The sequence below is a fragment of the Helianthus annuus genome, chromosome 15 (assembly GCF_002127325.2).
Source record: "Helianthus annuus cultivar XRQ/B chromosome 15, HanXRQr2.0-SUNRISE, whole genome shotgun sequence".
Classification (NCBI taxonomy): domain Eukaryota; kingdom Viridiplantae; phylum Streptophyta; class Magnoliopsida; order Asterales; family Asteraceae; genus Helianthus; species Helianthus annuus.
Window position 1 is genome coordinate 172,287,073 of NC_035447.2, and position 16,218 is coordinate 172,303,290.

At 36.1% G+C, this 16,218-nt stretch overlaps 2 protein-coding genes across 2 annotated transcripts in view; both read left to right on the forward strand.

Moving 5' to 3' along the window:
• The window catches only part of LOC110914641, a 58,235-nt gene extending 43,659 nt beyond the window's left edge, over positions 1-14,576 (forward strand). The window contains exons 2-3 of the mRNA XM_035984523.1: positions 13,665-13,793; positions 13,874-14,576. Coding sequence (XP_035840416.1) covers positions 13,665-13,793; positions 13,874-14,449 — 705 coding nt within the window. The 3' untranslated portion in view covers positions 14,450-14,576. The remainder of the gene's footprint in view (positions 1-13,664; positions 13,794-13,873) is intronic.
• Positions 14,577-14,655: 79 nt separating this feature from the next.
• On the forward strand, positions 14,656-15,903 carry LOC110914640. Its single transcript, XM_022159424.1, has 2 exons — positions 14,656-15,361; positions 15,431-15,903. The coding sequence occupies exons 1-2, from the start codon at positions 14,656-14,658 to the stop codon at positions 15,901-15,903; spliced, it is 1,179 nt and encodes a 392-aa protein (XP_022015116.1).
• Positions 15,904-16,218: the final 315 nt, after the last annotated feature.

Genomic DNA, 16,218 nt, shown 5'->3' on the forward strand with positions numbered 1-16,218 from the left:
AGATGTCTGATGCAACGCCCATTGGTACCCCATTGCCGATAAATCACGGAATTACTCCAGACTTGAAGGGTGAAGCTGTTAGCCCCTCATACTACCGCGCAATGATCGGATCCCTTATGTACCTCACAGCATCAAGGCCAGACATAATGTACCCAACATGCCTGCTTGCCATATATCAAGTCAACCCGAAGGCCTCACATCTTGCAGCTGTAAAAAGGATTTTTCGTTATTTGAAGGGTTACCCTGACACCGGTCTATGGTACCCTAGGGATAATAACTTTGAATTGGTCGCTTTCAGTGATTCTGATTTTGGCGGATGCAAAATCGACGGCAAATCCACAACGGCTGGATGTCAGTTTTTAGGAAATCGCCTAGTCACATGACAGTGCAAGAAGCAGACGTGCGTCGCTACATCAACATGCGAAGCTGAATACATTGCTGCCTCAAGTTGTTGCTCCCAAGTTCTGTGGATCCAACAACAATTGCGGGACTACGGTTTTGAATTCCTAACTACTCCTATTTACGTTGATAATTCTGCTGCTTTACAGATCACTAGAAATCCTGTGCAGCACTCAAAGACCAAACACATCGAAATCAAATATCACTTCATACGTGATTGCTTTGAGAAAAGGCTAATCGATGTTGTTAAGGTCCACACCGATGACCAACGTGCCGACTTATTTACCAAAGCATTTGACAAATCAAGATTTGACTTTTTATTATTGGTAAACGGCATTAAGGTCAAGCAAGAGTAAAACCAACATCGGAAAATCATTTTTGTAAATACCTTGTGTTTTTAAATTTATCTTAGTTTATTGATTTTAGGGGGAGTAAATCCAAAATCTGAAAATCCAAAAACATCGAAAAATTTCAAAAACACAAAAACAATAGAAAAACAAAAATGAGTTTCCTGGAGAGAAAAAGAGAAAATGATAGTACATCGGTGGTCTATCCAAACCTCTTTAAACCTTAAATGAAAAACGATAAGCAGCTCTATATAAGATGTATCGGTAGGCTCACAATCATTTTAAAGTGTGCAGGGTGATATAAACTTAAATCGACTGAAGATCAGGTGGGAACCATTCATTGGCATATGGTCTTAGTACCGAAATTTCGTTTGATAGATTGCCGAGGTTCTGAGATATTCGGTCTTTATGCTGCTTATCATCTGGGTATCATGGTTGTATCTTTTACCGAAAAATAACGGGGACGCAAGTCTAGATCTTCCATGATACTATACATACGTGTACATATTACATACTGCATTCGACCTCAATAAGTGATAAACAATCACATGTCCAATCAAATAAGTGATAATATATCACATTTATCCGGGAGTCAAGTTCGTCTCTCTGCTGTACGAAAGTACTGACCTGTTCACGGACTTGCTCCTGTGCCCTCATGCATATGAAAATCAAGTTCCTCATCAATAAGTGATTATATCACATAGGGCTTGTTTTCAAATCAAAATAAGTGAGAATCTCACATCATATACGGTCAAACAGATGATAATCGGTATACTCACCGGTAAGATGAACCCTCGTGCATACCTTGATACGGGAATGTGTCGTGATGTGGATGAACACCGGTCGGTAAGTATAAATCATACCTTAACGTATCCCTTCGCCATGATTACATCTGATAAGTTGAGCTTAAGTGGACAACAATACCGATAATTGTTATAGGATGCTTATCTTAATGTTAACTAACTGAACAACAAGAGTGTCTTGGCATGACCGTACACTGATATGATTCTCTTACCCTCGAAACTCACAAAAAGAATGTCTGTATATATTTATTTATTGCTTTCAGTCTTTACATTTGAAATATTCAAAAATACAAAAAAAAAAAAATTTAGGTATGTTTTAATATAAACTTTATAAAAGCCAAAAAGATTTTATTTCCATTTTATTTTCGATCGTACGATGTTGGATCTCGAGTCTTCGTTACCTGAAACCTGAACGAAAACCGAATTGACTAAATCTTCATAAACGGTCGATATTTGCAAGTCTTTGAAAGTTAAATCTAAAATTGACAATTTATTAAACTTTCAAACTGTCGGACGGTGTTTGGTTGAAACATGGTCATACGTGTGTCACTTGTTTATGCTAACTATATTCCAAGCAGTTGTTCTCATTACGCGTTTAGATTTCTTGCATGTGCAGATCCTAAAGGCAAGGAGAACATAGTCGATGACAAGCTTCGGAATGAAGACACGACGTGAAGGCACTCAAATGATGAAGATGATCGAGTTGCCGCTGACCATCATCAACACCACAAGGATCTCAAGCTATAAAGATCAAGTCATTCACGAGCATAACTCAAGGGGGAGCTTATGTTAAGGGGGAGTTTGTCAACACACTTCCTACATGATACGGGTAGTTTGTTGATACACTTTCTGCTTTCAAGACGTGAAGACTTTGAAGATCCTCCGACATTGAAGACTTAAAAGGACTTCAGAGTCTTGAAGACACGAAGATCAAAGATGATCAAGATCGAGACAAAGCTACAGCCAAGGGGGAGTTTGTTGGTGCACTTGTGTCTGTACTTTGTCTGTATTCGGTCACGATGTAAAACGATGTCCTTGTTAGTCATGTAAGTTTGACCAAGTCAACCGTCCTCCTGGTTTGACTTGGACAAACAGTTTGAATATGGTTGTATTTTGTCTGTCTCGAAGGATGAGACATCGAAGGATGATATAGATCCTTCGATATGCTCGAAAGTTAACCTTCGATAGTTAACCTTCGATAGATGCAGTTGGACCTCGAAGGATATACCATCCTTCGAGGTATATGTGTATCCTTCGATAGCTGGATGCTCGATAGATCATCTATCGAGCAGTCCACATGATCCTTCGGACAGACTTGCTGTGTTTGGGTATAAATACCCATGCAGTGTGTTCACTAGAAGGGAGATGCACATAGACAGAAAGATAGACACTCGAGAGATAGGAGAGCATTCTGTCAAGAACACACACACTTAGAGAGTTTGCAAAACTGACTTGTAAACATTGAGTTTGTAACCGGAACCTTTCATTCGTATTAATACAAGTGGTGTTAATCGGTGAACTTTGTGTGTTGTGTTTGTGCTTGTTTCAACTCGGTTTGCACTCTAGCTTGGATTCCGCACTTGCTAGTGTGTTTCACATAACAAGGTTAAGGTTTGACCTCATCCTCCGAGGGACCTACAATCAGGAGGAGCTTACATTGTGATGGAGATCTTAAATGAAAAACTTCCGGTTAGCGACCGATTCGTGAAGATACAAGATAAAGTCAAAAACTTAAGGGAGAGTCTGTTGATGCAAGCTTTATGATTGAAGATTGTAAGTGAAATTAATATGTTATGCGACACTATGGTGTGTAAGCTAGTTTCGCTTCAACAACTATAAGAAAAACTAAGAGTGTTTGTTTTAGTATCACATGTAAGTTCCTAGAGGCGGCTAGGTGAGTTACAAGAGTTGCATGACTGACTATAAATAGGATTGTTAGGGTTCATTTGTAGTGGAGAGAATTGGTGTGAGTCACCAACCATAGTGGAACACACCTAGGGTTGGACATTGAGATTTATTGAAGAGGTAAACTTTATTGGTATTGTAATTTGTGATCATTATTATTGAAATTTGTTTCATCAATCTTCGATCTAGTATTATTGATTCCACCGGTCTCAACTCGACACGTCAATGAATCGAGTGTGATCCGTTTAGTATGTTGTTCGATCCATATGAAGCAACAAAATATAAAATAACTAGGCCGCCAACTTTAGCTTTCCTAAAATCATTGTATCCCAAAAAAACGTCGCCAAAAACTTGACGTGGTCGCATGAGTATATATTTTTCTTGTTATTTTTACTTGTTTTCAAGCTTTAAATTTATAATCACGATACGATACGATACGATCACTACTATGACACGTCAAGGCAAGTGCACCCATTGTTGGTATAGTATAGCGATGGTAGGATACCGGGAGCGTCCAAGGATTCAAGGGCTTTTAGTATCAGGATGCGATCAACATCTAGTCAAACTAAGAAGAGAGTTGTTTTTTTTTTTATGATTTCACCGTTAAAAATTACAAAATCACCAAAACAAAAGATAAAGGTTTGAAAAAAAAATCACAAGAAAGAATCACTTGTGCTTGATTCCTCCTTAATATCATGATTAACACCTTTAATTTGGACTTCGAACCGATCACTATCCAGAAATAGAAATGGCTTCGATTAAGATTACCAAATCATACGTCTCTTCAAAAAGTTGCGACAATCACTCGCCACATGACAACCACCTAAAATCGTTATATGAAGAAAGAGAAATATGTGTGTTAATGCCATAAAATGGAAGGATCCTAGTTAGAGGCATTACGACCTATAAAAATATTGGAAAGTTGTCACAATCATTATCATATTACAACCACTGCAATGTTGGAAATAAAATATTAAATGAATATAACCTCTGCATGCAAGACAAGAACCTCAAATACCCAAAGTCTAACCCATTACTTCTAACCCCCTTCCAGGAAATTACGAAATTAACGTGTTTTTAAACTACATAGAAATATGAATCTTGAACCAACAAACACAAAGTTAATGGATTTTCTTAAGTGTTTCGGAAAAGTCACTTTCGATATAGAAAATCATTTATTTGAAGTCATTATAAAGACACTAAATGGTTGTCCCATAGAAAAGAAAGCAAAAGGTAATCAAGGGTTTATCTTCTCCAAGTGATTGAATAACTTAGTCACTCATGCCTTCAAAGATAGATGCCATCAAACTTGATTGAATGAACATAAGCATACAAGGTTGAATAATTAGAGAATGTTCGGTAAACTAGTTACAAGACTCGCGCGCGTTGCGGAACGGGTACATCGCAAACATCGAATAGATTAGTCCATACGTTATGTGATGCGTTAATTAAATTTATGAAAAGGCGTGTTTTGACGTATCCAATTGAACTTAGTGTAACTTATATGAGCATTACGATTGGATCAAAACGTAAAGTAATTATCGCTTGCCTTCTATGTGATGGATGATCCACATGCGTTCAAAGACAATGAAAAACCGTGTTATAGTTAATCGTAACTATATGAAAATGAATATTCTTGACATGCTAACTAAACTTAAAGTAACCATATGAAAATGAATATGAATACTCTGGGCATGCTAACTAAACTAAAAAACACATGATGATTTATAGTTAAGTATTATATGCTAGTCTTTCGTATTTGATTTGATATAAAGGTAAAGGATCAAATGGGAAGTTTATTTTGGCTAGGAAGTGTAGGAAGCAATAGGATTATGACATGTGGCAACATTTAAAATAAAGAAAAAGGGTATTTTAGTCAATCCAACCCTTTTTTCTTCCTTTTCAAAATTCAGTAACTTCAAAACCCACCATTTTCAAAACCCACCATCTTCAACCATTTCTTCACTTTCTATCTCAATAATCACTACATTATAGTGCGATTTTCATCACTAATCAATGATTCAAACACCCGATCAACGTGTTCTTCAGCTTTTTTGAAGGAAACCCAGTTTAATTTCATAAAAAATCTCGTTTTTTCGGTGATTTTGGAGATAATCACTCGATTCGTTCGATTCGAGCGCTGATAAGTGTTTCAATCATTCAAAATTCGTCAATTGTTGAAGAAATCACTTCGATCCATGTAAGAAATTCTTTAATTTCGTTTTTACGATCTGGGTTTTTAATTTAGTCATTGCGTTTTACGATCATGGCGGGGTCCGGGGGCAGCGCCCCTGGTAGCGGGGTCCCAGGGGTGGCAGCCCCTGGCTGGGTCCAAGGGTCAGCTCGGAAATTTTTTTTTCTGATTAAATTGCTGTAATAAAAATGCATCAGAAAAATTAATTTTCCAGAAATTGGCTCATTTCGAAGACAGTAATTCGTAGACAATTCAGACAGTTCACAGTCACAGACAGTTCCCAGACAGTTTTATGTGTCCATTGCGTTTTAGAAATAAGAGAGTTTTATGTGTTTTCTGGCTATTGCGTTTTAGAAAAAAAAACACATTTTTAAATGTTTTTAGTCATTGCGTTATAGGTAAAACACATTTTTGAAGTGTTTTTAGTTATTGCGTTTTAGGTAAAACACATTTTTTAGGTGTTTTCAGTCCATTGCGTTTTAGAATGAGTCATTTTTAAGTGTTTTCTGGCCATTGCGTTTTACAAATAAGACATTTCTTTGTGTTTTTGGTGCATTGCGTTTTAGGTAAAACACTTTTTTATGTGTTTTCAGTCCATTCGTTTTAGAAAACAGACATTTTGGCCATTACGTTTTACAAATAAGACATTTCTTTGTGTTTTTGGTGCATTGCATTTTAGGTAAAACACTTTTTATGTGTTTTTGGTGCATTGCGTTTTAGGTAAAACACATTTTTATGTGTTTTTAGTCCATTGCGTTTTAGAAAGTACATTTTCTTTTGAGTTTTTAGTCTATTGCGTTTTAGGAATAAGACATTTCTTTGTGTTTTCTAGCCATTGAGTTTTACAAATAAGTCATTTCTTTGTGTTTTTTGTGCATTGCGTTTTAGAAAAATGTCATTTTTTAGGTTTTTTTTCATTGCGTTTTACGTAACTGGGGGTTTTTCTATTGCGTTTTACGCAACTGGGTTTTAATTTTTTCTTTTTTTGAAAATATAGCAATAGTATACTCGTTTTAAAGATAAAAAAACGTTCGTTTTTTGGTGCAATTTTTATAAAAAAATAATGTCGTATGAAAGAGTTATTAACGTTTAAAAAATAGGAGGGAATTGGAGGAGAGAGAAGCTATTGACTTTGATTGACTAGAATTAGAATGACCATAAACAAACTCACGCGCCTCTTTTCTTTCCTTCAATTTCCATCATTTAATCTTAGCCCTTGATTAACTAAATGGATGGTTAAGATCACTTCCTAGCCTTACGAGCCAAATAAACTTCCTATTGTAACTCCACACTTGATATAAAAGTATAATGTTAAATTTTTGCAATTGGACAAACGATGAACAAACTTCTCTTCATTATTATAAGCAAACTATTTCCCTTCAAATTAACGCATAAGTAGAAGTAATGTAAAAAAGAAAAAAATATTACAAATTCAAAGGCTTACAATTCATAAAGCAACTATCCAGCCTAATATAGGAAAATATAATGACGAAATGACAATACTAATATAATAGTATACAAAGACGGCAGGAGGGACCATATATGTAGAAAAGAAACAAAAGCAAGGTTCAAATTAAAATGAAAAAGGACTAATTCGCTAAAATCCACCGACTTTATCATTTAAGATAGATATAAATTGGGAGTGAGGGCACGACCGGTACCTGGTCAATGATGTGCCCATAATTATATATATTTTCACATCATTTCAAGCTCAAATCTAAGATTGTTTTCTTAAAAATATTAGTAAATTAGTTCTAAATTTGTGTACTTTTTATTTTCAGGACAATTAGGCCGTAAAATGACAAAAGAAGCGAAAAATGAAAAAAAATAAGAAAATGTCAAGTTGCAGCTCAAGACACGGGCCGTGCCTGCAAGACACGCCCCGCGCATGATCCTCAAGTCATGGATATTTAGTGGTCTCCTCAAGAAGAGATGAAGTGGTGGTCTCCTTAACCAAATAAACGACAACGATGAAACGAGAACAGCCCAAAACTTGACATAAACATATATCGGGGCTAAGAAATGAGTTACGGGGACTATAATATATGAATCTTGAATATTTCGACGAGACGGAGCTAAAATATGATTTTTGTGGTCAAGTACTAGAAGCACTGGTTGTGCCACCCAATCACAGGGCGTGCCTCCATCAGAAAAGGACAAAAAACGCGTTTTCCGACTTGAAACGCGTCCCAGACACAGATCGTGCTTCGAGAAAAGTGACAAAACGATCCTCAGTTGACTTTCGAAGATCTCCCTCGGCCTGCAGAGTCGAGACACGGGTCGTGCCTCAACCACTAAACAACAAAAAGCTTTCTTGAAGATTTTCGAAAATCCATCAGGATTCACAAGAGCTGACCACGTCCCGTGTCTGGCTCCCGGTCAGATTCTCCAAGATTTTTCCAGTCAAGGGTCCTGTGTTGCCGCTAAAGTCTATATAAGCTTCTTCCTCCCATTTCCATAGCTCAATTCTCTCCTTCTCTTCATATAAACTTTTTTTCCTTTAGAAAAAAATATTTAAAAAAATATTCTAACCAGTTTAGAAAAATGAAATACACTCCCATACTGATTTGAAGTTTTCGTTGGCGATGGGGGCACGTGCGGTACGACTGGCGAATATGAATACAAACAGCAATTTCTAAATAGATTGAGATTAAGATAGGGATATATGAAGGGATATATGATAGGGCCCACTTTCATCACGTGCACCTCTGTTCAGTCATTGTCTTCTGCCCCAATTTGGCCAAATTATTTAGAAATGACATTTTGACTCTCACACATCACCAAACTAAAATAAAAATTATTTAAACCAAGTCATAAACTATAATATAATATCAATAGCAAAAGCAATAATACACAATAAAATTTTTATTTTTTGAATTTCAAAATAATTCTGATGTACAAATTAGCTTCTTTTATTTTATTTTTTTAACGACAAGGTGTCACATTTTTTTTTTTTTTTGTGCGAGACACCCCACACCCTCACATTAGGAAGGCTCGTCACCCCTCTCCGACCAGAGATGAGTGTTTTAACCGTGTCCTAGCTGGCATCAGAGAGTGACCGGCGTCTAAGAAAAAAAACCTCATAGGTACCTCGTTCATCATAGGGCTTGACGAGTTGAGAGCCGTCACAGAGGAGAATGAACCGTCTCAAGTGGGGATCGAACTCGGACACCATGGGTAAGGCTGTGTGGTATGGACTGGCGTCCTCTTCGCCTTAGACAAAAACCACTAATATTGCATCTCTTCCATCTCGTTTCCCAAACGTCGTTAAGAGGGGTGTCATTGATTACTTACTCGCAAGCACAATAACAAATGGAAATGAGGAAGAGTAGGTGACATGTATTATGAGCATTTGTGAACGGTCAAATTTAAAAAAAAAAGTCAAATTCTTTTTATTTTCTATATATAACACACCTTTTTTTACCTCATCTCACTCTTCATTCTTTACTCTAAAAATTTCTCTTTATTGAATTTTAAAATAGCATGAAGTTGGACTGAGAAAGAGGATATTGTTTTGGCCACGAGTTGGGTGGACGTCGTCGAGCTAGGGATGCCTTCAGATTCGTGACGGTTTTGGAACATGGTTATGTCTACATTCCATCAACATGTGGGTGAAAACCAGCGTATTAATGCAATATTAGGAAGGTTTTCGCTTCTACAAACAAAGTGTACATGATTTGAGATGTGTTTTATCAATGCGTTGAATTGCGAGAAGGGTTTACCTGAGGTGAAGTGATTGTCGCGGCCAGTAGTGGGGACCAAATACAACACAACACTCAGTTTGCTAATGTTGCGGCTTGGAGAATTTTGAGAATCTGTCCTATAGAATTTTAAGAACAATGTGTTGTTATTTTTATTTAAAGGGATATTGGCCTCTAATAATCTCTACTAGACGTCATTGGCCATTGGCAGTCCCATCTTTTTTTATTCCCCCTGACAGTCCCACCTTTAAACTATTTTTCCTCCACCGGTCCTCAGTTAAATTAAACTATTTTTCCTCCACCGGTCCTCAGTTAAAAAAACTTAACTTCCGAATTACAAACTAATGTTTTAGAGCTTTTGATCAGAACGAGGATACGAGTCGAATGATGTAAAACTTACCTTGAAATTGTGCTCCAAACGACGAAAACGGTGCTTCAATTCGGGGGTTTAAACTTCCAATTAACAAAAATCAAGTCGTTTGGAGCACCGTTTCGAGGTAAGTTTTACATCAATAGACTCGTATCCTCGTTCTGATCAAAAGTCCTAGAGCGCAGATTGTAATTCGGAAAAAAACTTAACTCCACCTGTGGAGGAAAAATAGTTGAAAGGTGGGACTGTCAGCGGGAATAAAAGAGGTGGGGCTGCCAATGGTCAATGACGTCTAGTAGGGATTATTAGAGGCCAATATCCCTTATTTAAATTCGTACCTTTAGTTTTAATATTTTAAATTTCGGTTGATTATGTTTTATTCCAACTCGCCATGTAAATTTAATTTGAAAATGTTGAGTAATGATTTTTTTGGGTGTTATTCTATTGCTTGGGTGTTATTAGAGAGGTAATAGAGCCTCTTATTGATGTGGCGCTAAGGTGGCTTATGGAGATTCAATGCCATATAGCCTAATTGAAGTTCCAAATTTAAAAGTAAAAGGAAAACATTGGAAACACGAGACCACGTGATTAATGGTTTAGATTCTCGTTGTTTCATAGATATAAATGTTGCCATGGATGAAGTACCCAATGAATTTAAACACCTGATCGGAAGGAATCAAAAAACATTTTTGGAGACCCTAAGCGAACTATAAAGTCAAGGTCCTTTTGAATAGGTGTAAAGAAAACGTTGTTTCTTCTTTCTGCCTTCAAAGTTTCAATCGTGAATTCAGAGGCATGATATCAAAATTCAAAGATTCGAATTATCAATTAGGGATTTAGAATTAACAATAATTGGGTAAATCGTAATATACAGAAATTACTATAAAAATCCATTAACCAATCTGGATTATCCTTGCGACACCACTAAATTCTCCCCAATAGAGGACGACATTGGGTGAAACGAGCGCACACGGTGTTACAGTTAGCAAGAAATTAAGCTAATTGCATATTGATTAGAGTTAGAAGAGTGGACCTTTTTTATTCTAAAATTGATTCTTCAATTAGGCCTTGCAATAAATACTATTTTTCATTTGTTCATTTGGGCCTAATACAAAAAATGGATATTGGGTTAAATAACCTAAACTTTCATCAATTGGCCGATAACACTCCTAACTTTCGATTTGTACCACAACACTCCCAACTTTCAACTTATTTCATCTGGCACTCCCTAACTAACTGAACCCTAACACAATTAGCTGATGTTAGATGCCACGTCATCAAAAACACGACGTTAGCTACCACATCAGCTCTCACGTCATCAAAAAGGCCATGTCAGCTGCCACATCAGCAAAAAGGGCTGCATCAGATGTCACATAAGCAAAAACTAACTAGGTTAGGTTTTAGTTAGTTAGAGAGTAATAGAGGAAAATAAGTTAAAAATTGGCAGGTGTACAAATAAGTTAAAATTTTTATCTCTATAACAATAAAGGGGAAGATTCAAATGAAAAACACTAGTTAACGCGAAAACTCAAAAACTAACTAAAAAAACCTAAAAGACATACCAATTTTCGCTAATTTTTGTATATAAAAAACTTTTTTTTCAAAAAAAAAAAAAAAAAAACATTGTAGTGCACGCTGAGTTACTTCCCATGAGTTTCGCATTGAATCTTGTTCAAGCCCCAAACAGATGATTTTCAGGATTGATGCTAACGGACGATTAACCCTGCTAGAATCTCTAAAGCTACTGGATCGCGAATTATGGAGCAGATACTGGTTCTAGAGGTTCCAGACACTTTTGATACTCGCTCTAAGATCACACTCTAGTGATTTCGAGTATCATCTACGAAATTACGAGTTTCTAGTTTTATAAAACTAGATAACTGCTAAATCTCTCTGAGGAGAGGCGGCTCTTTATAGAGCTAAAAGCAGTGTACTATACATGTGCATTACAATTTTTTTTCTGAAAAAAAGTTTTTTTATATATAAAAAATAGCGATTTTTAATAAAAAAATTGTAATTTTTTTTTATGTTTTTAAGCTTTTTTAGTTAATTTTCAAGTTTTTGCGTTAAAAGTGGTTTTCATTTGAATCTTCCCATAGCAATAAAATACACAAACAAATTTCATGTCTTGCTTCTCCTTTCACGTATCATCTGAATCTTCCATAAAGAATAGCATTTGAGCCACTTTTAATGTTTCTACTTTAAAGTTTCTGTTTTTTATAATTCGTTTTATTTTCACCTAGGATAGGATTAAATAAAAAGTTGATTGTATTTAAGTAGAACAAGAAGAGATCTTAACATTTTATTTTTCAAATTAATGACTAAGATAAAAATGTAAGAAAAAAGAGGGGTGTAAGGGTATATTTAGAAAAATTGCACCATAAGATCGACATTAATTTTTAAAAAAAAATTGCACCATAAAATCGATTATCTTTTTATTTTTAATTTGGGTACCGTATTACTATATAAAATATGATAACTAAAAAACCTAAAATTGTGTTGTCCTTCTATGTTGTATAATATTTTTGTACTGAATTTTTTGTACTAGATTTTTTATGTTGATTTTTTCTGTACTTGATTTTTTATGTTATATTTTGAGAATACATAATGATAAAAGTTTGTGTTTAGGGACCAAAATGTCATTTCATTCTACTTAGGTGCTGTTTGTTTTTTGTTAAAAGAGCTTCAGGACCCCTTTTGTCTTCATCAAGCAGACCACGCGCAGACATAGGGTCCAGAAGCTTGTTTGTTTTTTAGAAGACAATTCATTAAAAAACCTCTTCAGAACCTCTTCCTCGGGCAGATCTTGTTTTACCTCTTCTCATATCCCTTCAACCTCTTCCAAACACACAAACCCTAGTTCCCATTCTCCATTCATCAGCGACCTCCCCTGCTCCTCCATTCATCAGCGACCTCCCCTGCTCCTCCACCTCCAGCCGCCGCCACACCGCCCTCCACCCCTCGCTGAGTCGTTCTCCACCGCCGTTCTCCACCGCCGACTCGTTCTCCATCGCCGTTCTCCACCGTCGAGTCGTTCTCCACCCCCGATCTAAAACCTTCCACCGCCGATCTAAGGTAATTTGTTGCTAATATAGTAGATTGGTAGGTACAATTGTTGATTTTGAGGTTTTGTTCTTGGCTGAATTTATTATAACAAATGGGTAATTTGCTAGCAAATGTTTTGAGGTTTTGTTCTTGGCTGATTTTGAGGTTTTATTCTTGGCTGATTTTGAGGTTTTGTTCTTGCTGAATTTATTATAACAAATGTTTTTTCCAGATCTGTTAATTTGTTCAAACATCGATGCTATCAAACTCAGTTGATTTATTTGATAATTACTTGATTTCAGTCATGTGTATATATATAATTTTCTAGTCAGACTCTTCTTTTTTTTTATTACATCAACATAAATATATTTTGGTACATAGATGCTTATAGATCAACTTAAATGTGTTTTGGTACATAGATACTTATAGATGTTTTGGCTGAATTTCGGTTATGCTTATAGTTAGTTCTTGGCTGAATTTCGGTTATGCTTATAGTTAGTTCTTGGCTGAATTGTTTAATTAAGGATTTTGTTTGTTTGATTATAATTTTCGCTTTCGCTTCGCTTCGCTTATGTTTTGGAATATAGATGTTGGGTGTTTTGGAATATTTCGCTTCGTTTATGCTTATTGATGAATCGTTTAATTAAGGATTTTTGTTTGTTTGAATATAATTTTCGCTTTCGCTTCGCTTAGCTTATGTTTTAATTGACATGATTAGTAGAAATGGGAGAGAAACAACAATGGTCAAACGGCCATCTAAAATGCTTATTAGAGACTTGCATTGAAGAGATACACACGGTGGGTAGAAAAGGCTTGAGTTTGCATAAAGACTCGTGGAATAAATTAGGAAAAGTTCTTAAGGAAAAGTTTGGTTTGGATTTAACACAAAAACAAATGTAGAATGCATATGATAATCTAAAAGCCAAATACGTAGGTTGGGTGTATTTGAAAAACAAAACCGGCAACATATACAACCCTCAAACAAATACTTTTAGCTTAACGAACGAGGAATGGGAAGAATTTAAGAAGGTATGTTCATTTATATAAATTTTAAACATAATTCTAAAAAAAAAGTTTATAACAATATTTTTTTTTTACTTTGGGTTTAGGGGCATCCGAAGGCTGCATCATTGAAGACAGTTCCATTGCCCTTTCCAGAACTTTGTGCAGAATTGTTTGATGGAAATACTACCACTGGAAATTGCAAGTGGACCTCAACCCAAACAACATCCGGGGTTGGATCTTCTTGTCATCGTGTCCAATCGCTTATGATTATGGACACCCATTATCATGACACACAAGATGATGCCGACACTTCTAAGGCTACTCCAGAGCCTACTCCAGAGCTCACTTCTGAGCCTACTTCCGAGCCCACTTCTGAGCCTAATCCAAACAAAAGGGCCAAAACCTCAAAATCATCTATTAACCATGATGATTTAGCACGTGATATGCACAAGGCTCTACATGTTTTGATTAAAGGCAAAGAAGGGCCAACAGTTCGTGAGTGTTCTGAGAAGTTAAAGTTGGTTGGGTTAGACCCGGTAGATCCTATATTCTTAGCTGCTTTTCACATTTTTGGGGTGTCCTCCGACATGAGAGAGGCGTGGATGGCATTGCCAGAAATTCCCGAGGTCTTAAGAGGGTGGACCGGAATGACGGCAAAAAGTTTAGGCCTAATAAAGTAGTGAAGACCTTTATATGCTTAACACGACTGCTAGGTTTATGTTTGAGAGATTCATTGCTTTTGTATGTTTGACATTGTATGCTTTTCGTTTATGTTTTAGACATTGTATGGTTTTATGTTTAACATTGTATGCTTTTGGTTGATGATTGTATCATTTGGTTTATGCTTATGCTTTTGATTGTTTATAATTGTTAAAACAGGTTCATAATGGATTATAATAAGAAATTACTTCTCGTTATTCTTATGTACTTGTATGTCCGGTTTTTTTGGAAGAGAGGTTTAAAACGAGTGCGAGACAATGATTCGCGTATGACGGGACATAAATACACGTTAGAGTTATTGACAGGAAATCCCGAACAATGCATTGATCTTCTACGTATGTCTCGTGAATCATTTGTCCGACTATGCGCACATTTTAGAGTAAATTATTCATTAGAGGATAGTAAACATGTATTGGTTGAGGAGAAGATGGCTATGTTTTTGATGATAATCGGTCATAATCAACGATATGTAGTTATCAAGCGTAGATTTCAACACTCAAAGCAAACAATTCATAAATATTTTTATGAAGTGTTGGATAAAATGATGCTTTTTGCTAAAGAAATGATAGTACCAACTTCTTTCAATCCTAATCCAAACATACCGGGACATAACAAGAGACTACGACGGGTTTTTAAAGGAGCAGTTGGTGCACTAGATGGAACTTTAATACATGCTGTTGTCCCTATTAGTAAACAAGATTTATATAGAGGAAGAGGAAAAGGAGATTGTTATCAAAACGTATTAGCAATTTGTGACTTCAACATGATTTTTACGTTCGTCGTGGCCGGCTGGGAAGGTGTAGCACATGATGCAAGAATATTATCAGAGGCATTATCAGATCCAGATGCACCATTCCCGTTTCCACCACAAGGTATGTTTATGTTCTTTTAGATATTTATCACTTGGTTTACTTTTCTAAAATAATTGTATATCTTTACAGACAAGTATTATCTTTGTGATGCCGCGTATGCACATATACGGGGATTTATGGCTCCATATCGTAATGTGAGGTGTTGGCTAGGAGATTTTCGCCGAAGACGTGCATTGACTAATAAAGAGAAATTTAACCATGCTCATGCAAAACTTCGGAACGTAATTGAGCGTGCTTTTGGTGTCTTTAAAGCAAGATTCCCTATTTTGAAGAGGATGGCACCATTTCCATTGGTTACGCAAAGGAACATTACCATTGCATGTTTCGCGCTACATAATTTTATAAGGAAAGAGGGTTTGAGCGATGAATTGTTTACAGAATACGATCAACCCAATGTTTCGGTGCATAATAGGCAAGTGCACGTTAATGCTGGTGAAGACGAGGTTGAAGCACATGGTACTGCATTGGATCGAGGATATATGAATCAGTTACGAGATGAGATTGCTGAGCAGTTAATGCAAAGCACGGATACAATGCTTTAAAAAATGTTATTGTCTTTTTTATGAATATTATTTAAGTATTGTATAACTATTATTTAAGTTTGAATGTTGAAAAACTCTTTTAAGTTTAATAAATCAGTTTATTTATATTTCTGTTTATTTCAGCAGTTTGCAGAAGTAAAAAAAACAAACAGTCTTCTTCTTGCAGACTGCAGACATTTGGTCCAGCACTTCTGCTACAGATGTCTGCAGATGTGGTCCGCAGACTGCAGACGTTTTACCTCAGAAAAAACAAACAGCACCTTAGAGTGACGGATGTTATCTCTACAATCATTATTAAACTACTTAGACAAAACC